At 43.1% G+C, this 23,688-nt stretch overlaps 1 protein-coding gene across 11 annotated transcripts in view; it reads right to left on the bottom strand.

Annotated features, from left to right (window-relative positions):
• CADPS (calcium dependent secretion activator) overlaps positions 1–23,688 on the bottom strand; it is a 473,148-nt gene that overhangs the window by 244,022 nt on the left and 205,438 nt on the right. For all 11 annotated transcript variants that reach the window (XM_043886632.1, XM_043886637.1, XM_043886641.1 and 8 more), the window contains exons 4-5: positions 11,332–11,412; positions 1,487–1,720 (exon numbers count right to left, since the gene is read on the bottom strand). In XM_043886632.1, the coding sequence (XP_043742567.1) occupies positions 1,487–1,720; positions 11,332–11,412 (315 nt within the window). The remainder of the gene's footprint in view (positions 1–1,486; positions 1,721–11,331; positions 11,413–23,688) is intronic.

The following is a 23,688-nucleotide window of genomic DNA, read 5'->3' as shown; positions in this document are numbered from 1 at the left end:
AAGCCTTAAGGGTGTTCTAGAATGTTAATTTAATCTTTACAAATTTTAATTAAATCTATAGAAATTTGATCTATTCTCTTAGTTTCCTATCTTGGATTATCATAAAATCCTTACAGAATTTGAGCTTTCATGTTTTATGAATGGCTCTCCAACTTTGGAGTATGTAAGGAGTACCTGGATAGCTCCCTAAAACGCATGTTCCAGGGCTATGCTCCATGTGGAGATTTTATTCCTGACAATTTTATTGAGGCATGTTTCACATATCGTATAATTCACCATTTCAAGTGCACAATATGGTAATTTCAATAAATTTATTAGGTTGTATAACCATCATAACAAATCACTGCTTGGAACATTTTTCTCTCTCCCAATAAGTTTCCTTATGATCATTTCTACCTCCTGTCCTAGACAACATTAACCTACTTTCAGTTTTTGGATATGTGCCTTTTCTGGACATTTCATATCAATGGCATCAAGTAACATGTGGCCTCTTGCATCTGGCTTCTTTCACTAAGCATAATGTTTTGGATGTTCGTCTATATTTTAAAAAATGTATCAGTAGCTTATTATTTTTTAATTGGTGAAGAGCATTCTATGGATGTACCATGTTTTTGTCTATTCATTCTCCTGTTGATAGACATTTAGATTGTTTCCATTTTTTGCTATACTAAATTATGCTGCTATAAACATTTGTGAGCAAATCTTTGTGGAGACATGTGTTTTCATCTCTTTAGGGCAGATATCTAAGAGTGGAATTGCTGGATCACCTGGTAATTTTATGCTTACCATTTTGGGAAACCGCAAAGCTATTTTCAAAAGTGGCCACACCATTTGATATTCTCTTCCTCTAGAGATTTGGGTCAACAGTTCTGGGGCTGCTGGAATGTGCACACTGAACCAGTTTTTAATAATTCTGATGCAGTTAGATCAGATCCACTCCTTACACTGCACATATGATAAACAAACATGTGAGTCAAAGTGATAGAGAACATCTGACATGTTGAGACTTCTGCCATAATTCTGGTCCAAAGGGATTCTTTCTTGGGGTGATGAGACAAACAAGTCTCCACTGCAACAAGGGCCTTTCTATGGGGAAGCCAATGGGAGAGAGAATCGGAGAGAAAACTGTCAACCTACCATGAAATGAAGCTAGATTGTTTGTTTTTTTTGAACACAGGTTACCAAAATGTTAAACTTTCTAAATTGTACAAGATATTTACAGAATCCTTCAGAACTGCTTTAAATGGACAAAGTAATTCAACATTAAATTTAGTAGGTGGTTCTTAAGATTGCACTTCCTAAGGAAAAGGATGGTTTCCTGGAGATGGGAAATTACTCACTGATTAGCTGACCCATACCCAGCAAGCTGTTATTTTAATAACTGCTCCTGGGGAGCAAAAAGGAGAACAAGCTGATTGTGATGCATCTAATCACCCTGGTCTGGCCTGTTCTGCCAGGAAGCTCTCAAGGATTTAGGGCTTTTTACCTCCAAGGAGAAAGACAGCACGACGTCTGATTTGGACAGCTGGTTCTCACTCTCCTCACCCATGTCAATGATGGAAGCATTGTGGCTGCGTTTGAGTTTCTGAAGCTTGAACTCGCCGCCTTTGGACACTGGCATGCTCTCCAAATTAGCCATGAGCAGGTTGACGGATGATTTCAGCTCCTCAATGTACATGTTTTCCATTTCTTTGGATACGAACTTGGGAAATTTGCGTTCCTTGTAAAGAAAAAGAAAGGAATGAGCCATGGAGTAAATAAAGACTTGATTTACATAAAAGATTTTCGTCTTTCAGCCCTGAGTTCTGATGACATCTACCACTAGTGAAATTTTCCCAGATACTGTGGCACATGCTAGAAAAATGTTCAGTCGAGTTGAGTAGACAGCTGCCTGCCTTCTAGTTATTCATCATCTTTAACAGGTAAGAAACACAGAATATACAGTAAGAAAGAGAGAAATGTTTCATTATAGTTCTATCTTTTTTCACCCAGTTATCTCCAGAATATCTGATCAACGGAATGAAAAATGGGGTGATGTTTTTTCAAATATGGTTTCAAATCAAACAGTTTTTCTTTTTTAGGAAAATGCAGTCAGTTGTTTTTAAGTTGAGGAGACAGAAAGACACCTTATTTCTGGATATCTATAGAGATTTTCTCACATGAATAATTCTAAACAAGCTCATTTGAGATGTTTCAAATGTAGCCTGTGGCTATTTCTAAGAGGAATTAACTGTTTTCAAGAAAAATTGAAAGAAAAATTAATGAAGTGATGAAAATATGATTAAAATTCCTTAGAAAAGAAGATAAAACAACTCATTATCAGAAATGAACTCTCTGTTTTTGTTTTTTGCTTTTTTTTTTGACCACCCCATGCCGCATATAGGATCATCAAACCCACACTACCTGGAAAAGTGTGGAGTCTAAACCACTGGACCACTGGGAAATTCCCCTATTTTTCCTTTCTTAAGAGTTCAGTTGTAATGGCAACTTGCTTTAGCCAGGCTATGTGTTTCTTCACAGCTCTAAGTTGTCTGGATGTCTCGAATGAGTAGACTCTGGATCAATCACTTTCTCAAAGAATCAGCCCTCTGCAGTCCAGCTCCATAGCTGAGCAGCTAAGGGGCAAGTCAAATCAGTTTGATGTCTTTTTTTTTTTTTTTTGCAAGTGACAGAAAAATCCAATTTGAACTGACTTAAACAATAAAAGGAATGTATTGGTTTGAAAATGTCCTAGAGTAGCACCAGCTTCCAACAAGGCTGGAATGAGGAGTCAGATAATATCATTATAACTGAGTTTTTCCTTCCAAACTGGGTTTGGGTTTCTCTGAGTTGGCTTCATGCTCAGTCTGGCTCCTCTTTATGTCATAAAAAGGTTGCTAAAAGTTCTGTTCTTCACAATACCACAGCACCCTATCTAAAGAAAGAGAACATCTTCTCTCATGATGCTCACAGAAGATGGAGCATCTTTATCTCAGAATTCTCAGAACTCTGATTGACGTGCATACCCTGAACCAGTTTCCACGGCCAGTGGTGGGTCATGCTGAATTGCTTAGACCTGAGTTATGTCTTCTGTCTCTGTGGCTCAGGGTAGAACTCCACCTGGATCACAGGGGACACGGATTGGAAACATCAAGGTAGATGCTATGATGGAAGTAGATGAGAAGTGAAGTCTTCCTGAAAGATTCATGGGTGACTTTCCAGGGAAGGTGACCGTTGGGCTGAGTGTAATGGATGAGGATGAGTTTGACACTGGGTTGATGTGGCTGAGACAGGGCCACTTGTATTTTCCCATTTTCCATGAAAAATATAACAGGCAACCATAAATCCAGGAAGGTCGATATAAGCTGAACACGGTTGCAAATATTTCCCCATTTCTTTTTGAACATGGCACTTCTTACAAGTGAAGAGAAGGATGAGGTAAGTTAATTTACGTTAAGGCTGCCAAGCAGCAAAGGCTACATAATAATAGCCTGAAGGCTGTTATACTCATATATCTCCTTCCTTCTTATATGTGGGCCCAAACCTCATATCTGTATGGGATATTGGGGGAGCTGGGTCAGTGGTATCTTTAATTTGTACTAGAAGCAGCTAGCCCTGCAGTTGCCATGGAGATGGAGAGAAAAACCATCCTGACTAGGAAGTGGGTTCTTTTCTGCCGATCAGCCTTACTATCAAGTGTGATCCCTCATCACACACATCTTTGGGACTCACTGCAGGCCTTTTAATTTGAAAGGCCTTGAAACTCTGCCACAGTCTTGAAACTCTGGAAGAAGACTCAGTGGTTACAGACACTACAACTCTGGCCCAGAGGTGGCCGCCACCAAACTTTCTACAGCAGAATATTGGAAAAATCCAGAGTGATCACTTCGCCCAGAACTTGGACAGTTCCTAACGACAGCATAAAAACAGGCTCATAAAACTGAAGTCTGCAAGGGAAAACAAGGCCATTTTTCTGCTCTAAGTACTTAAGCCTTGAGACGCAATAGTATTCTGTCAATCTTGGCTGAGGTTCTAAAGTGGTGTCTTCAGCAGCACACCCATTATAAACACATTTCAAAGCTGAAGTTGTGCCAAAATAAGGAAAATGTAGTTGTCCATCTCAATTGCTACATTTCCAAGCATAAAAGTAAATCAGCCTTGACAAAAGGATTGCTTATTCATATTGCTTTATGAAAGACACAGCACACGGGTGGAGAAAGTCTCCCACAGACATTCTCTGCCAGTCATTCATTTTGGTTTTGGGATAATAACATTCCACAGTGGGGACAGCCTCCCAAGGACCATTCCTTCTGGGGTTACTGATGCTCGGCCACACTGAGGGATTTGGAGAACATCTTGAAAAACAGCATTTGAAAGTGCTAACAGCTCTGTCAGTCATTTGCTTTGCTTTTATGTCTCTTCCATTTTCACTCATACAGAATGAAGCAGCTACATGTAAAAGCTGGCAAGGGTACTTGGATAAAGAATCCTTAGACCTCACAGGCACAAATAACATTGTAGATGGTCAGAAGGAAGGCTGTGGTACAAGGACACTCTCTAGCTGTGGAGCTTGCCTACAGACATGCCAAGGCAGTACAATGTCTCAGACCCTTCCTGGGATGCGTTAGATAGTATGGCTGTCACTAGGAATGAAAGAGTCAGCTGAGAGGTAGGTGTCCAAGGTTGGGGGGATCACCAGAAAGTGACCAGGAACCACGTGATACACGTGGTACGAGAGGCATGTGCAGGTACAAAGGGGCACCGAGGAGCCTTTTCCAGTCCACACTGGTGAAACAGACTCGCCGTGAATCCTGGGTCTGCCATTCACTAGCTATGTGACTTTGAACAGGTTTCTTCCCCGTCTGAATAATAGTGTTTATATCTGAAATGTGAATGACAAACCTTAAAAAGTTATTGTGAAGAGTCAGAGATAATAAACATTAATACTTTTTGACCACTGAGCATTCACAGACATACATATACATGTATACACATATACTCAACCCATATATATACACACACATATATGTATATGCACATATACATATAATCGTACACAGATGTACATATCAAATTATATCAAGCACCATGCTACTACTAGCTCTCTAATAACGACAATAGCAATAGCAACAACAGCAATAGTGGTGAACGCAGAGAAGACCATGCTGCTAGGTGGCATTTACAGGTCCTGGGTACTAAGTTAAGCACTTTATATGCTCTACCTCCTTTAATCTTTCCACAACCCAGTGAGGCTGGTGCTGCTATTTATTCCCATTTTCTGGACAAAAATGAGATACAGAAGTTCCATCCATAATTAGCAGAACTGAGTCTGAAACCCAGAGCCTACACAACAGGGCTGGATTATCTGGCCCCAAGTGGCGTCAGGGCTGAGGTGCATCCTTCGGGGCCTCTCAGCAGTGAGTACCCTCCACACACCTCGCTGTACACTCACAGTGCTCAGCAGAGCTTGGGCCAGAGCTAAGTCCTCCACAGCAGTGGCCACCCCACCATCACCAGCCAATGTGGCCTGTATGGTGCTGGGCGACGGGTGAAGCGTAGGCAGTGATGGGGGAAGGGTGAGTGTCTTAAATGAGAGAAAGGAGGTCTTGGTAGTAACTGTCAAACTCAGCATCACAGATACTAGAAAGCATTTGGTGCACAGCTAGTATAGCTCCCTGGGTTGGTTCTTTTACTCAAAGCTGTGTTTAAGTGGCTTCATTGCACTTCCTAGCTTTTATGAATTACGTAGACTTACTTTCCTTTGAATGAACCTCCCTGGCATTTAGATTTTTCTTTGAAGTCAGATTCCGCTGGGTTCTTAGCTACCTGTCAAAGGTCAGAGTCAGGGAGATGCTCCCTGCACATATTTTTCAGGAAAAAAATTGAACTAAATTACTATATGCTTAGACACTGTGCTACTTTATGACCCAGGGTAAACGCCAGGTCTAAGAACATTCACTAAGGTGGAGGTGGTATCCTTCTCTGGGAGGAGAGGATCCACTCTGATCTGATTTTGGCAATGCATGGAGTAGAACTTTTCCATCACGGAAATATTTGGATGCTATTTCTCACGTAGGCACATCATTGTGTTTGCAATGGGACCATGGTATGAGATAGTCATTTTGCTCTGCAGAGAATAGGGTTTAAATGGCAACTCAACATTTAAATGATAGTTTGAAAAACCAACGGTATTTCACTCCCAGACCTCTACCTCTAATACTGTAGAAGCTGTAGCATTTATCTTATATAATTAGCTCAAAAATTTTGGAATTTTACCCCAAAATGTGGCCAAAAGAACTGGCAAATATCACAGTAGCACTAATGCCACAAGCTGCTGGTTTAAGCTCCAATGTCAACTTCTAATCACATAATTTAAATAACTTAGACTTAATTCCTGGGTGAAATCTGGGGACACTTTAATGTCAACATGAGAGGATTTGGGAAAATGTTTGAGCAGGGATTAAGAAGTCTTTCCTATCAGATTTTTAGAAATGCATTCAGGTCCCGTCATGGAACTTTTAAGGCAGCTGTCTGATGTTCACAGTGAGGGCTCACACAGCCGTCTGTCTGATGATTTGTTGGATGTTGGTGAGACTGAATTGATAGATTACACGGTAGGGCTGCGGGTGGAGGAAAGCCACATCACTCTTGGCTCCCTTCTCTCCGAGGAAGAAAGGACAAACACCTGCCTTTCGTTTAAGTGCGTGAGGATGAGAATGCTGCCGGCAGAACCACCAAGGTCCCTACCACCTCTTTCCCAGATAACCAAGGTAGAAGGGATTCAGAATTCCAGGAGCCCACTCTGCTTGCTCTGTACTACTGCTTCACTGGGCCACTGGATGACCTGAAGGGAACGCACAGTAAATGGCTGCGGAAGAGAGAAAGCAGGTTCCAGGAGAGGCAACCGTCAGGGAGGGAGGAGCTGGGACAGTCTCGTCCTGGTGGAACTTCCCGCTTGTCATCTGACTACTGAGAAGAAAGAACATGAAGCTTGGAATTAAAGCACTCAGCTTCCTCCTTACTAACTAGGTGCGCTCTGTAAGTGGTGCACCACTTACACTTTCTGATGTGCCTGAACTGGGGAGAATTACTGCAACGCCCAGAATTGTCTGTCACAGGTCTGAATAAGACTTCATGTGAAATCACACAGTCAGTGTGATTTAATAAAGGACTGATTAGCAGAGAGAGGTCAGGATGCAGAAAAGTGAAGGCCTGGGTGAAAGGCATGTTCAAACCCTTGGATTGGGATGATGGGGAAATAAGGCTTTGGGTTTGGGATGGCATTTTGGGATGGCAGTGTGCATGATGGTTAAGAGAGATGGTTCTGGTCACTGAATGACCTTGGGCAAGGCCTCTAATGCCTATGTCTCAACCTCCTCTATTATCCTCAAAAGGGGATAATAATAGCACCTTTCTCATAAAGTTGTTGGAGGGTTAGATAGGTTCTCAGATGCAAAGATTAGGAGAGAGTTGGGCACATAGTAAACACCACATAAGCAATAGTTATTTTGTGTATATCTTCAAGCAGCTCCCAATTTATAATGACCACTCTACCACAGCCCTGCTTTTAAAGTTAGCATCCTCACCCTCAGTGATGTATCACCAGCATCCACGTGTTTCATTAAGACCCTTACTCCCTTTCACGCTGGATCAATCAATTGTTCCAGGGGCTGGCCCTTGAACTAACCCTTGAACTAACCTGGTCATTCAGAGGTCTGACTCTTGAGATTGTGAATGTGAAAGGGGTAGTGAAAAAAGGGGAAAGAGGAGAGAGGGAGAGAGATCTGAGAGACAGGTTGATTGGCTGAATCATTTCCTATCTGGCCATGCTGAAAACCTGTGGAATAGCCATGTTTCCCATTTGAGAAGCAAAGAAAGATGGTTTGCAGAGAAAGAAGGAATAATGAATGGGACACACAGACTCAAGAGAAGAGGGGAAACCCTGACCCCTGGGTGGCCCCTGGTTCCACATCCTTCCTAGATCTTGGCTATAACTTGCCCATGGGCTCTGTGATACATCACCTAATTCTTAGAATCGATACCCTCTTGTATAAAGCTTCCCTGTGTTGGAGCTTCTAATTTGCAATCAAGACACTCTACCCATCTTATAATTCAGAGAACAGAGTGAATTATGTATGACAGATGACATCTATCTCCAGGAATTTCTGGTTATGATATTTACAGGAGCTGAAGTTCAGCCATATGGGTTGAATTGCACACCCTCAATAAAATTCACTGTGATGCTGGAAATAGAAAAAACAGGACATGCTAAAAGAAGACAAGCAAGGGTGCTTAGATTCAATATCTCTTCATGAACTAGCTTTTATCTAAGAACTTGATACTTTATTTAATTTCTAGTAGACAAGATAGTTCTCACTCTTCCTTAGTATTATCCAGGTTAGTTTAAGCAGAAGGAGAATTTATTTTCCTTGGCATTCCACTAAGCTGGACAAAAAGTAGTTCTATAGCTGCAGGTCAAGAAGTAGATCCAAGGGGTTTAAACATCCTGAGGATCTCAGTATATTCTGTCTCTGTTTATTTCTGTATATTGGCTTCACTCTTTTCTCTTCTCTTCCCTACATGGAAGAATTGTACATGACTGCAAACATCTTTTTACCACTACACAACACAGCTCTGTTGGTTCATGGTCCATAGATCTCAGGGGTTTCATTGGTTAAGTGCACCCATTTCTGGACCAATCACTGGTGGCCAGGATAGGCTGGAAGCTGTGACTGATTTCACTTGCATGAGGAGCTTACTTCCAGGACCAGGTAACTATGGCAAGAAGGCCAAGGGCATGAACGAATATTGCAAAAGAAAACAGTAAATGTCCAGGACAGCAGAAGACAGTAGTGGGCAGACTCACAGAAATCCTCCTGAATGTTTAAATATATGCTCAATATACTCTGAAATTATTCTCTATTCTCTGTAAATTGTGACCCAGATTCACTTCAGTTGCATATTTCACTGTTCAAGAAAGTCTAGTTCAAAGTTGTCAGTAATACTCCATTTGGTGTCAGAGTATCCAGTGACGTGGGCCAGGGGAGAAAGTTTCTTAATCTATTGATCAGAAATGAGCAACTTGGCTCATTATGTTAACAGCTGTTCATCCATGGTATTTTAAAAATTAAAATTAGCCTACATGAGTTTGTAAAATTATCTTGGTAAGTCTCAAAGTAAATAAGACAACTAAAATAAACGTGCCATGAGCTCATTTTAGAAGTGTGTATAAAATTTTAAGTGGCATGAATACTTCCTAGCTGTGGATATAATAGCTGCCTAAGAGCAGGGCATGGATGAAATGACCTCTGTTTTCTGGATAATCTGCCAAGGAGACACTGACTTTAGAGAAGTACATTTTAAAGCCTTAACGGATGTTTACTCCCACATTAAGCAGGATTTTCAAACTGAGAGTCTTTTACACTACCTTTAGCCAAACAACTGGATACTATTTTTAGCCACCAGACTGACTCCAATATCAACTTTGAAGGTGTCCAAAAACAAGATGCAAAATATTTCAACAAAACTGCTTGAGCATGAAAGGGAATTTTCCTGCTTCTTGGAATCTCTCTTGGGTTTTTCCTCCAGTAGAATTCCTTTCCATGTGTGCAAATCCTGATATACTTCTTCCCATAAAGAGGAAGGCTGAATGCCAAGCTCTACTCTGCGTCCACCTTCCCCATCATCAATTCCCACAGCCCCCATCCTCACATGCACACATGGCCTGTGGCTACCATAGGAACCGGTAGGATGCTGTTATTTAAAATGTTGATATTTTGTTCTTCATGGATATTTTTGGATAGGTTATGATTTTTAAAGTATTGCATTAAATATTATTTTGATGCCCACATCCTCCCATCCAGAATTTTTATTTTTTATTTTTTCCATCCAGAAGTTTTAAATTCTGTATCTGAGGTGAGTACCTCACCCTGTGTTAGTCCTGATACTTAGTCAGACTTAAAGGTCTAGTGTAGTCTCTTAACTGTTACAGAACTGTTTAGCTTAGATTTTTCCCATCTCTAAAATAAGAATAACTGAAATGTCATTAAAGGACTGTTTGGAGGACTGAATGAGATGGTACATGTAAAGCATTTAACATGCTTGACACAAAGGCAATACTCAATAAATACCACTAGCGTGACTACTGTGAATAACAAGACAAACGGCAGTGTAGTAAGAATAGCAGATAACACTGAGGCTGACAGGCATCATTAGGAAGACACAATCCCAACTCTAAAGCAATCCTACCTACTGGGAGACTCAGTTATGCCAATGAAGAATCACCATTCAATGAACTGTCGTTATAAGGGTTTACATATGGCAAAAAAGAAAGCACAAAAGTGGGGAGGACAAGCTCTTAGAAAAAGGGTCTTAAGTTGAGGACTGAAGGCTGAGTAGGACGGCGTGATAAGTAGAAGAGAGGAGAAAGGTCATTCCAGGTTGAAACGCTACTGAGCACAAAGGCACTGGGGCCGGAAAGGGCCTGGACTCGTCAGAGGGAGACATTCTCTGCAGCTGGGATGGGGAGTCCTGGTGGGAAAGTAATGGGAGGGTGAGGCCAGTAAGGAAGGACACGGTCTGTGGATTAAGAGCCTTGAATGTCATTCTAAAGGAGCAACTTCTGTTCTGGGGACAATGGAGTATTATTCTATTGAAGGATTTTGAGGCTCTGTTTTGAGATGTCCATATACAAGGTTTAGAACGACAATTACGTGCAGGATGGACAGAAGATGGCGAGGGAGTGGAGCTAGAGATCCCCATTTGGAGGCTACTGTAAGATCCAGGCCTGGAAGATGAGGATCTGAACTGAAGCACTAGCAGTGGTGCTGGAATGCAGTAACAGGGATCTGACCCACATTTGGGAGGCGGGATCAACGAGCTGGGTGGCAGACTGGGTGTGGAGTGTTGTGGGGAGGAAGGAGAAATTGACAATAACCAGGACGTTTCATCCACAGTAATTAGACAGAGGTCACATGGAGAGGAGTAAAAGTAGGTATGTGCACTCAGTCAGAGGAAGAAGGTAAGGAGTGAGATTTTGAACACATCCAACTTAAAATGAAGGGGATTATCAAAGTGGAAATGCTCAACAGACAAATGGAAACACAAGGCAGGCACTTACTCGGAAGGAAGATAAGGCTGGGTCTGAGTATGGAGTGGAGTGCAGGAAATACATGCATTGTCTCAAGGACAGCGGCCCCGAGGAGGAGGGCTGAGGACTCCATCAGGATGACTGTCCTCATCTTTCTTCCTCTCTGATTCTCAGTTTTGTCTTTCCACGACCCTTAATAGTCAGTGTGCGCCCCGCGTGGGACTCAGGCCTGGTCCCCCAGCAAATGTCCCCGGTTTCCTTACCCTGGCTATTTGGTCTGCCATTTGGAGACGGCCATCCAGCTCTCGTCTGATCTGGGCTGCTTGCTCATCCGGATTGTCCAGCTGCACAAAAGCACAAACATGGAGACGCTGAATTTGGGTGATGACAAAAGCCCAGGAACTCATGACTTTACAATTAACACTCTTACTCTGTGCCCTCATGGACCTATTTCACTAAAACTTAAGTATTGTGTGACAGACCAATCCTTTTAGACAGAGTGTGATGGGGTAGGCAGGCTGTTGCTAAGAAAGGCATCTGAATGAACTTGGGTAGAATCACTTATGAACTTCTAGGCAGTAGTGTTTCTAATGAGGGCCTGATACAGCACTTCCGTTTGGGGTCCAACGAAGAAAGTGTTCCCAGGGCAGACATATAGGGAAGGAGATGGTAATATAACCACTAGTGATGTGTGGAGCAGACACAGTTAACATCCAAAGCACCTACATGGTATATATCCTGCTGCTCTCCCACCCCTGGACCATGGGTGATTAGTCAGTTATTGCATCCTTTCTCTCTGAGCCCTGAGCCCTTCCCAACCAGTTCTGATGGCGGCAGCCTCTCAGGTGGTGTTGATAGCTTATATACACTACTATGTATAAAATATTGATAGACAACTAACAGAACCGACTGTATAGCATAGTGCTGCGTGGTGACCTACACGGTGAGGAAATCCAAAACGGAGGGGATAAAGGCATACGTACAGCTGAGTCACTCTTGTTATACAGCAGAGACTGACACACGCTGTAGAACAACTATATTCCAATAAAAATTAATGAAAAATTAAACGGTTTGGTAGAAGCAGGTGCATGCCTCCTTCTAACTAATTGAATGCATGCCTTAGAAACTATACTGTGTGTGCTTCAAAGGGAGGTTAGCAATGAACTGTTTGTGAAATTTGCAGTTAATTACCCACTCAGCTGACTTTTGCCACATCTATATGAAATTTACATGTGGTTGAAAAAAAAAAAGAAGAGAAATCTATCTTTGCCTTTTCTGATGGGGAGACAATCCGCTAACTTCTCTGGTGTCAGTTTTACCATCTGGTTGGTAAAGGTGTTGGTTATGTAATCTCCAGCATCCCTTTCCCATATTTCTACAAATCTGTGAAAGATATTGGCAGGTATTTCTACAAAGGGCCATATAACGAATACTCTAGGCTTTGAGGGCTATAAGGTCTCTGTTGCCGTGACTCAATCCTCCCAATGAAGCACGAAAACAGACACAGACAATATCTAAATAAATGAGCAGTGCTGTGTTCTAATAAAATTTTATGAACAACAGGTGGTGGGCCATAGTTACTGATCCCTGCTCTAGGAATTAAAAGTTCTCTCTTCATTTCTAAGCAAGCTTAGCACTACCCTTCAAACTGTAATGAGACTGCTTTGTTCAGTAATTGATACATTATTTTATTCACAGAAGAGTTTAATAAGTATGGAACAGTGACATTCAAAAGGGATGTGCTCTATTCTTCGTTTCAGAACATATTAACTCACAACAAAAAGTCAATTAAGAGCTTGTGAGTTTTCTAAGTCTTTTTCTTTCAAGAGCCATTTTTATTCAGAAATTTGAAGATGAAAATCCAACTCCACACTTGAAAAAAAGAAACTCATCTACGCTATGAAATGGTACAGAAAATAAGTTATGTCTCAGTTAAGTTCAGTCACTCAGTTGTGTCCGACTCTGTGACCCCATGGACTGCAGCATGCCAGGATCCCCTGTCCATCACCAACTCCTGGATTTTACTCAAACTCATGTCCACTGAGTTGGTGATCCCAACCAACCATCTCATCCTCTGTCATCCCCTTCTCCTCCTGCCTTCAATCTTTCCCAGCATCAGGGTCTTTTCTAATGAGTCAGCTCTTTGCATCAGATGGCCAAAGTACTGGAGTTTCAGCTTTAGCATCAGTCCTTCCAATGAATATTCAGGACTGATTTCCTTTAGGATGGACCGGTTGGATCTCCTTGCTGTCCAAGGGACTCTCAAGAGTCTTCTGCAACATCACAGTTCAAAAGCATCAGTTCTTTGGTGTTTAGCTTTCTTTATAGTCCAACTCTCACATCCATACATGACTACTGGAAAAACCATAGCCTTGACTAGATGGACCTTTGTTGGCAAAGTAATGTCTGCTTTTTAATATGCTGTCTAGGTTGGGAATAACTTTTCTTCCAAGGAGTAAGTGTCTTTTAATTTCATGGCTGCAGTGACCATCTGCAGTGATTACGGAGCCCCCAAAAATAAAGTCTCATTGTTTCCACTGTTTTCCCATCTATTTGCCATGAAGTGATGGGACCAGATGCCATGATCTTAGTTTTCTGAATGTTGAGTTTTAAGCCAACTTTTTCACTCTCCTCAAGAGGCTCTTTAGTTCTTTGCTTTCTGCCATAAGGGTCATATCATCTGCATATCTGAGGTTATTGATATTTCTCCCAGCAATCTTGATTTCAGCTTGTGCTTCATCCAGCCTGGCATTTTGCATTATGTACTCTGCATGTAAGTTAAATAAGCAGGGTAACAATATACAGCCTTAATGTACTCCTTTCCCTATCTGGAACCAGTCTGCTATTTCATGTCCAGTTTTAATTATTGCTTCCTGACCTGCATACAGATTTCTCAAGAGGCAGGTCAGGTGGTCTGGTATTTCCATCTCTTTAAGAATCTTCCAGAGTTTGTTGTGATCCACATAGTCAAAGGCTTTGGTGTAGTCAATAAAGCAGAAGTAGATGTTTTTCTGGAACTCTCTTGGTTTTTCGATGATCCAACGTAGGAAGTCAAGAAACACCTGGAGCAACAGGCAAGTTTGGCCTTGGAGTATAGAATAAAGCAGGGCAAAGGCTAACAGAGTTTTGCCAAGAGAAGGCACTGGTCATAGCAAACACCCTCTTCCAACAACACAAGAGAAGAGTCTACACATAGACATCACCAGATGGTAAATACTGAAATCAGACTGATTATATTCTTTGCAGCCAAAGATGGAGAAGCTCTGCACAGTCAGGTAAAACAAAACTGGGTGCTGACTGTGGCTCAGATCATGAACTTCTTATTGCCAAATTCAGACTTAAATTGAAGAAAGTAGGGAAAACCACTAGACCTTTCAGGTATGACTTTAATCAAATCCTTGCAATTATACAGTGGAAGTGAGAAATAGAGTCAAGGGATTAGATCTGATAGACAGAGTGCCTGATGAACTATGGAAGGAGGTTTGTGACACTGTACGGGAAGCAGGGATCATGACCATCCCCAAGAAAAAGAAATGCAAAAAGGCAAAATGGTTATCTGAGGAGGCCTTAGAAACAGCTGTGAAAAGAAAAGAAGCCAAAGGCAAAGGAGAAAAGGAAAGATATACCCATTTGAATGAAGAGTTCCAAAGAACAGCAAGGAGAGATAAGAAAGCCGTCCTAAGTGAACAATGCAAAGAAACAGAGGAAAACAATAGAATGGGAAAGACTAGAGATCTCTTAAGAAAATCAGAGATACCAAGGGAACATTTCATGCAAAGACGGGCACAATAAAGGACAGAAATGGTATGGACTTAACAGAAGCAGAAGATATTAAGAAGAGTTGGCAAGAATACATGAAAGAATTATACAAAAAAGTTATGTCTACTATGATGTAAGTAAGAAAACTAGATAATTTACAATCATTTTTTTTTTGGAAGTACCATGAATAGCCTTCTTTGGTTTGTTTTGCAAAGCATAAAATCTACCTGGCTTTATGCTCTGTCTTTTTACCACCCTATTCAATTAAGGAGTTGCCTTATCTTCTCTCTTCCACAGGCTTTTTTTTTTTTAATTGAAGGATAATTGCTTTACACAATTTTGCTGTTCCAGAGTTTTGATGAACAGAACTATTTTCTAGATCATGAAGACTGGATTATAACTTCTGGCCACATATCTAGCATTTCTCAAAGGGTGTTCTGCTGAACAACAACCTTATTAGATACTCCAGAAGGAAGGACTTGGAAAGGCTCCAAAAGAATGTTAGATAAGCCTGGAAAATGCTGTGTTGAAATACAGTTTCTGAGTTCTTCAGTAAGGAAAACTGTCAGATTTTGAAACATTTCAACTACTATTTAACTTGAAATTTTATTTTTCTGCATAATTCCCAGAGAACAAGAGTTAGAAATCCTGTTCTAAATTAATCAGCAGTCACACCACTGACCAGGGGTCCATCCATCACAGCTCGACAGCTGGCACACACAGGAAACCTGGTAGCCTCAGTGCTGGTTTTAAGCTCCAATGAAGTGCTTTTTAGTCTGTTTCTTGGAAGCTTCAGACTTCTTCACATTCAGGTGCAAACCCACTGGGAACACTTAGAAATGTCTTGTTCAAAATATGTATGCAAAATATATATACATCTGACGACTTCACTGAGAAGCAGCAAAATTATTTGGTTAGAGGCTACAGTCACGGGTTCTGTCAGAAGAAACGGTGCTCACAGAGGCTAAAACTGAAAAGAAAAAAAACGTAACAGAACTATTTCCATTATGAAAATTCTCAGAGGTGTCTGAGGGCTCCCACCAGCCTCACCAACTACAAATGGCAAAGAAAGCCAGCAGTGAAGATGAGCAGGTGAGGTCTACATGAAACATCATTCATTCATTCATTGGTTTACTTATTCATCAAATTTTTATGGAATGTCTTGCTATGTGTGATATTGGAATACAGAAAGGAACAAGATGGACCAAGCCCCTGCCTCTATGGAGCTCAAAATCTAGAAAGAACAGGTATGATTATTTGAATAATTTGGACACAAAAGAGAGGGATTAGCATTTACTGATGCCTATTAGAAGAGCAGGTATTGTATGACGTATATTAAACCCTTTTCTCAGGGGTTCCAAGAAAGAAATCTTAACATGCATTCTCCCAGGAAAAGGATTCTGGGCCAGGAAACATTGCTTCCTCCTGAAAATTCATAACACATATTTACATAATTAATATTTAGGGAAATTCTGTAGTAAATAAGCCTACTTAACTGCATTTAATATTGTCTTTGACATAGTTATTTCAGTGAAAACAAGTGTTCCACAGGGTAGTGTGGGAAATTCCCCATGCAAAACATCTTTATGAAGAAGGTACCTTCATCATCACCATTTTATAGACGAGGAAACAGTCTCTGTAACATTCAGGAATGTGGTAAAATGGCATGAGCCATGTGAAATGGAGTCGGCCCTGCCTCAACCTGGAACTCTTCTTGTTCTGCTTAACGTTGACTTTCTTTTTCAGCGTGTTGTTCTGGTTTTCCTTTTGGCCCTGACAATTAACTCCTCACTCTTAATTTGTTTAATTCAATACAAAGAACCCCCACCGTCCCATGACTGGGGAGAAGAAAAATATCTACCCTCTGTTTCCTATCATGACTGATTTCTTCTGGGCAGGCTGCAGCAGTGCCAGAGGCCTCCCTAAGAAATGACAGCAATAGGCATGTCCTTATCCTGGCTCTGCCTCTTAGTAGCTGTGTGACCTTGGGTAAGTTACTTAACCTCTCTGTGCTCAGGCCTCCTCATCTGAATAATCAGGATAATAAGTCTACCCAAGGAGTAAAGAGGATTCACTGAGACCACAGATATAAAGCATGTAGCCCACTCTTTGGCACGCAGCGAACACTTAGGAAATAGTGGCGGCCGGCTGTGTTTTAAGAACAGCTCATGCTGGCTGTAATTCTGACGTGGCCCACAGTGGGGCATCAAAGATTCAGATGAGAAGGTGCCGGATGGGCCAGTGTCCCTGCCAGGTGTGGATGTGGGTGTCCTGGTCTAATCTGTGCCGAGAAAGGAAACTGACACGGGCTTCCATTTCTGGACCAATTTCAGTGTATCCAACTTTCTCCAGGGTCAAGTCCTTTGCTCTGTTGGACTTTAATTAGCAGGAGTGACCAGAAGGTGGACACTGCTGCCTGAGAGTTAATGATCTGAAGGAAAGATGGAAACAGAAATGCAACCAAAGATCCTGAAAATAGTCTGGTGTGAGTGAGGGGGCCAACCTCCACCAAAAGGCTCCACAGACCCACAGGATGAGGCCCCTCGGAAATAAAGAGAAATCAAGTAATTACTTTCAAGAGCTGAAAAGAAAAAGCCAGCAAGGGAGCTTCCACGGAAACAAGGTTCTGTTTACCTTGCTGGTCTTTTCCACCAAGGAAAGGAGAGATCCGCTGGCGAACCAGGCCAAGGGCAAACCTTTCCCGCCGACAGCTCATTAGGGTTAAAATATGTACATGTGCATGAAGGTTTTTTACCTAATTAGCCAAATAATCTTCCTACTAGCAGGGGTCAGACAGAGGCAGCGTGGTTGTTTTGATTTGCCAGCCAAGCAAAAGGAACTATTTCCCTGGGCTTTTCTTTTAAAGTGATGGAGAACTAAGCTCGGCACAGGGTTAGTGCAGACAGGTACCACCTCAGCCAGGGGTTCAAGCCCATCCGGAGGTCTAGGATTCTCTCCACTCACTGCTGTGCCCTTTCGGTCAATGTAGACACGAGAACTCAGCCATCATGGCTGTCGGGCTAGCTGGCACTGGCAGGAAGGGGAAAGGAGGTGGTGGAGGACCCTCCCCCTGGCACAGGGGGAGTCTGTGCCCAGCTATCCCAATCCTTGGCTGCAGGACCCTGTCATATCTCTTAACCTCTCTGAGTCTCAGATTTTTGACTGCAGAGGGAGAACTATTTTTCATCTTGCACATCTACTCAAAGGACTGAATGAGACCTGGTGCTTCAAGGGAAGTCAGGCTGACTTGGGTTCAAACCTTGACTCTGCAATTTCCTTACTCAAAGGGATCAAACAGGTGACTGAACCCTTCTAAGCCTCGGTTTCCTTGTCTGTAAAAAGGGGAGAAGATTAAGATACCCACCTCAGTGTGCTTAGAGCATGATGGAGTGGAATGATTATGGTGTGCACGTACAAGATCCTACAGCTTAGCAACTAGTTTCTAGAATTAACTTTTGAGGATGGGTGCTCATCAGATGTTACCTCCCCTCCGTGCCCTTTGTGACGTATGAAAGAAACCAGGCTGGGAGACGGGGGAGCTCTGGTGTGGACTAAAGGTACTTGTGTTCTGTTCACGATTTGAACTTAGCTGGAAGATGTCAGGCCAGAGTCACGATCTCTCTGTCCACAGCCCCATCATCTGATAAATGACAAACCCTAAGAGATTATGTTCCAGGAGTCTCTGAAAAACCTAGAGGAGCATTTCTCAAAGCTATACTCTGGGGAACACTAGTTCTAGGGATCCTCTATGAGATAGGGTTCTGTGTGTTCCTCTCTCCCCTTTCTGAGAAGCAAGAAGACACATAAGTGGGAAATCCTACATGGAGGCAAGGTTGTATGGGCCCATATTTCCCAAACATATCTGATCACATGGGTAGTACATTTGAACACCCCACACATTTTGGGCCATGGTTGCCTAGGCATTTCTCCCATGTGCCTCACTTTTCTCATGTCCACGGATAGAATTTGGTGTGGGGGGAGAAGAGGAGGAGGCAGGGAGGAAGCACCTACACTAGCAAATAAGTCTATGTCTCAGTCAAAAGGGACCCATCTGGGAGACCCCGTCTGACATCTGGGGTGACAGAGACGTCATGCCAGGGCCTGGGCACGCAGCCCCCTCACTGGCCTCACAGCTCTGGAGGACAGGCCTTGCTAGGGCGCCCGGAGACATCCTTGGGTACCAGCTTTCCCTAGGGATGCCTCAGTGCTCTGGGGCTCACACAGTATCATTTTGTGGAGGCAAGTCCAACTCTGGACTCATCCAGTCATCACTGTTACTGCCACAAAGCAACCCACCATCAAGCGAAGAAAGGACTGCAATTCAAATATGCAGAAAATGGAAATAAACAGGCAGAGTACTTGATGCACTGTTTGAGTAATTGTTCTGCTTTCTGGACAAATCTCTAGTCCTCAGCCTCAGAGCAAATGGACCAAGTTCGGTCTCAGGACTACACTGACATGACCCAGAACTGTGGCTAGAAGGAGATTCAGAGACGACACGCTGACTTCAGGGTAGAGACCCTGCTGAGCTCTGCGGCCTGTCGGGCACCACATTCCCCCTCCGTCTGCTCCACTGTGTCCTCTGCCCCGGCCTCTGGAAGGGCTGGCTTGCTCCTCCTGCTGCGTACACTGTCCGCCACACCTGGAGCACTCACCCTTGTCTCCTCCTTGACGTAACCCTAACCTTCTCCACCCTTCAGTTTGGCAGCAAAATCTTCTCTGATCATACCAGACTTGGTGAGTTCCTCCTGCCGTATGTTCTCCCAGTGCTGGGCGTGTGCCCTTTATCAGCATTTATTGCAATTATAGTTTTACATCCATTCATGAGATTTTGTGTTGTCCACCTACTAGACTGTAATCTCTGTGAGGGCAGGGGATGTGATTTTGCCCACCTCTGCATCCCTGGCACCCAGCCTGGTGCCAACTACAGAGTGTGCTCTGATGACTGCCTGGCCAACTAAACAACTGAGTTAATTAACTGTGAGCAGAAGGAAAGTAACCCACCAACAGTCACAGCACCATCATCAGTGAAGAGGCTTGGACTATGTTCCCAACCTGCCCACTTCTAGGCTCTGTCTTGCTGCTTTAATGCTGTGTCCTGGGATGGGCCACCTTCCCTGAAATACATAAAGTCTGAATTTGGCTGGCTTATACCCAGTCACATCACTGATAAAGCACCCTTAATTCTGGGCTACCGGGGACCAAGGCAGATGTGCCTATCAGCAGCTGCAGGGCAAGCCACCTGCTGACCTCAGTTTAGCTCCATCTGTTCCCTTTGTTTCCTTTCTGCTTCCCAGGCTGCTCCCTCGGTGCCCAGGGATTCGTGTCTGAGAGGGAGGCTGCCAGGAGCAACTGTGGAGGAGAGCAGAGGCCCCTCCCAGCATCCACCCCCCAACACCCCGTCCTCCACAGGCCTGTTTTTTCTTATCCTCCTTCAGAGACAAACTGCTCCAGCCAATGCTGCCTTCCTGGTGCACTGCGGTCTGGAAAGTTACAGCCAGGACAGAGTCAGTTTCCACCCAGGGGATGTGGGTGCCGGAGCTCAAGCCTCAAGAACACACTGACGTCTGGACAGGCCTTCGTTACTGGACTCAGAGCCTGGCTGCCGCCTCCAAACTCCTGTCCTCCTGTCTCTCACAGCCCGTCTCCCCTCTGTCCACCTCCAACGTGGAGGCTGTGGAAGGGGCTCACACCTCTCTTGTCCAAGATCAAATGCTGCCTTTCCGCTTTGAAGCCGAGCAACACTGAACAAGTTATTCGATTTCCCCAAGTCTTCACTTTTAATTTTTCAACTGTTAACTCTATGACGGGAATAATAATGAGGATAACTCCTTCGTAGGGTTGATGAGAGGTTAAATGAGGTGGTATGTGTACGATGCTTAGCAGAGTGCCTGGCCTACACTTTCTGTAAATCTTAGTAGCTATTAGCACTTGGCATTCTGCAGCCCATATACTTTATCCCTACACAAGTTCTGATTCTATTAACACTTAAAATGGCAGAACAGGTTTCCCCTAATTTCATGCAGGAAAGCAAGCTTCAAAAGATGAAGTCATTTGCTGGTAGTTTCAGAGACAGCTGACCCTGCACAGAGGGTATAACCCTGAGGAAATAGAGCACCAGAAAACCTGATTTTTTAGAACTAGAAAACCTTAAGATCAAACCCCACCTTCGTCACATACTCACTGTGTGACCAAGGCCAGGGCACTCAACCTCTCTGAGCATCTATACCTGGAACTCTAAAATAATTTCCTCAGGGGACTACTATGATGACAATAATAATAGACACTTCCACACTCTAGGGGTTTGACACATTGTAGGTTTATTATTACTTCTATTAGTATTACTGGGGGCGAATCTGATGAAATCTGCAGCCTTGCTTCTGATGTGAGTCTTTATGAGGGCTCTGTTTCAGGGTTATTTGTGGACTTTGGTATCCTGTGCACACTCAATTATATTCTGTTTTCATAAAAAAAACCATTCAACATTAGCAGAAAAGGTAAAATAAGACCATTAGTGTCTTTCTTTCCCGTGCCTTATTCCCTCTCCAAGAGAAGACCTTGAGTAGGTCAAAGTCTCCATTCTGAATCCATTGCAATCCTTGATTGCAAAATGCAAGGTTTAGCTCCCAGAGTCTGCCAGCCAATGAGAACACCCTCCGCATCTGAGTCACCCATTTTATGTCTTTGCTGGCTTCTGGCAATGCAGTAAATATAACCCAAGAGCTCCAAATGCAGTAATTCTCTGAGTGAGCAGCAAATAAATATATAAAAATACCCCGGAAAGGAAACCAATCCATTCCTTTTTGATCCTGCAGTGCTCAGCCAGCCTCCCCCTACCCCCAGCCAAGTCCTGCAATGACCTCCCCTCTGCCTTCCACCATGTCAAATCTGATGTATGGTTCAGGGGGCTGGTCCCAGACCCGTATTCTTCAGGGAAGCCCTCCTGGGTTGCTTTGGTCACATATCAAGTTGCTCTTGTAGGCAGTGCTGGCCTGTCTAGCATCTCAACCTTCTCTGTGTCACATGTTTTGGATTTCTTTTCCTGCCACAATAACTGTTCAGTTCAGTCGCTCAGTCGTATCCGACTCTTTGTGACCCCATGGAGTGCAGCACGCCAGGCCTCCCTGTCCATCACCAACTCCCTGAGCTTGCTCAAACTCACGTCCATCGAGTCGGTGATGCCATCCAACCATCTCATCCTCTGTCGTGCCCCTCTCCTCCTCCCTTCAATCCTGCCCAGCCTCAGGGTCTTTTCCAATGAGTCCATCAGGTGGCCAAAGAACTGGAGTTTCAGCTTCAGCATCAGTCCTTCCAATGAATATTCAGGACTGATCTCCTTTAGGATTGACAGTAGGGCACAATAGTCAGGGACCCAGGGAACCAGAAACAGTCAGACCTGGTCTCAAAACTTTGCTCTGCCATTTACTAGCAGACAATATACTCTCTGTGTCTGCCGCTTCATCTGCAAAGTGGGAGTCCTAATACTAACAATGTCAACAGCAGAGGTCTGTAGTGGGAATAAAAGAAGATAGTACTCATAAAGCACTTATCGCGGTGCCTCAAATACGATGCGAGGACACAGAGGCAGGCTATCATTTAGTACTTTTGGGGCCAGAGCCTGTGAATTTTGTCCAGCATGAAGGATGCAGCTGTGCTTTTCGTGGTTCATCTTAATGATCTTTACTGCTGGGGCTGGGAGATGCTCCAGTTCACTTAGACCATCCTGAGGACACAGAGATCAAAGCCACTGAGAGAGCAGACATTGTCTTTCAGGGTGGGAGTGTGGCCACTGAAGCTTGGGGATACAGAAGCAGCAGGTGGTTTCTGTGCTTGGGACTAGGTTGGCTTATTCCTTCTTAACTACGAAGTCATATCTATCTCCTGAATCCATCTAATCTGTTCATCTACTTTCCTAGGGCAGGTTACCACTGTCTCCACCATGGAGCACTGGCCTGTTCGCCTGCATCCTGTCTGATATGGCAGTTCTCAATCTGGCGGTGCATGAGAACCATCTGGGGGGCAAGAAAGACAATTCGGATACCCAGAATACACCCAGGTCAACTAAATCAGACATTTGGCTTGGGGCTCAGGCAGGCATCATTTTTTTCAAAAAACCTTTTCAGATGATTCCAACATGCAGTAAAGGTTGAGAGTCTTTACCAAAAGCCAGTGGTTCTCAAACTATGGTGAGAATCCACTAGAGAAACTGTTAAAAGAGAGTTTTGGGCCTCATTCCTGGAAGCTTTGATTCAGTAAGTCTGGGGTGAGAATCAAGCATTTACTCATTCTGAGTGATGCTGATGCTGAGAACTTCACTCTGAGGGGATGCCTACAGTGTATTCTGCTCATCTTGCTGGAATGTGCATTTGCTCACATTTCTCTCATGCTTAAGCCCCTACAGTAATGCTGTATTATCCTTGTCAATAGTAGTCTGAGATCCTTATCAAAGCAGACTATACTACAAAGCTAAAGTCATACAAACAGTATGGTACTGGGACAAAAACAGAAATATAGATCAATGGAAATGGACAGAAAGTCTAGTAATAAACCCACACACCTATGGTCCATTAATCTTTGACAAAGGAGGCAAAACTATATAATGGAGAAAAGAGAGCAGCTTCAATAAATATGGTTGGGAAAATTGAATGTTTACATGTAAAATAATGAGATTACAACATTCTTTAACACCACACACACACACACACAAAATCTCAAAATGGATTAAAGACCTAAATGTAAGACCTGATACTATACAACTCTCAGAGGAAAAGATAGGAAGAACACTCCTGACATAAATTGCAGCAATATATTTTTTTTTCAATCAGCCGCCTACAGTATTGGAAATAACAAAAAACAAACAA

Source organism: Cervus elaphus, chromosome 24 (assembly GCF_910594005.1).
Source record: "Cervus elaphus chromosome 24, mCerEla1.1, whole genome shotgun sequence".
Classification (NCBI taxonomy): Eukaryota; Metazoa; Chordata; class Mammalia; order Artiodactyla; family Cervidae; genus Cervus; species Cervus elaphus.
Note: the sequence above shows the minus strand (reverse complement) of the source record. Positions and strands in the feature narration are given on the sequence as shown.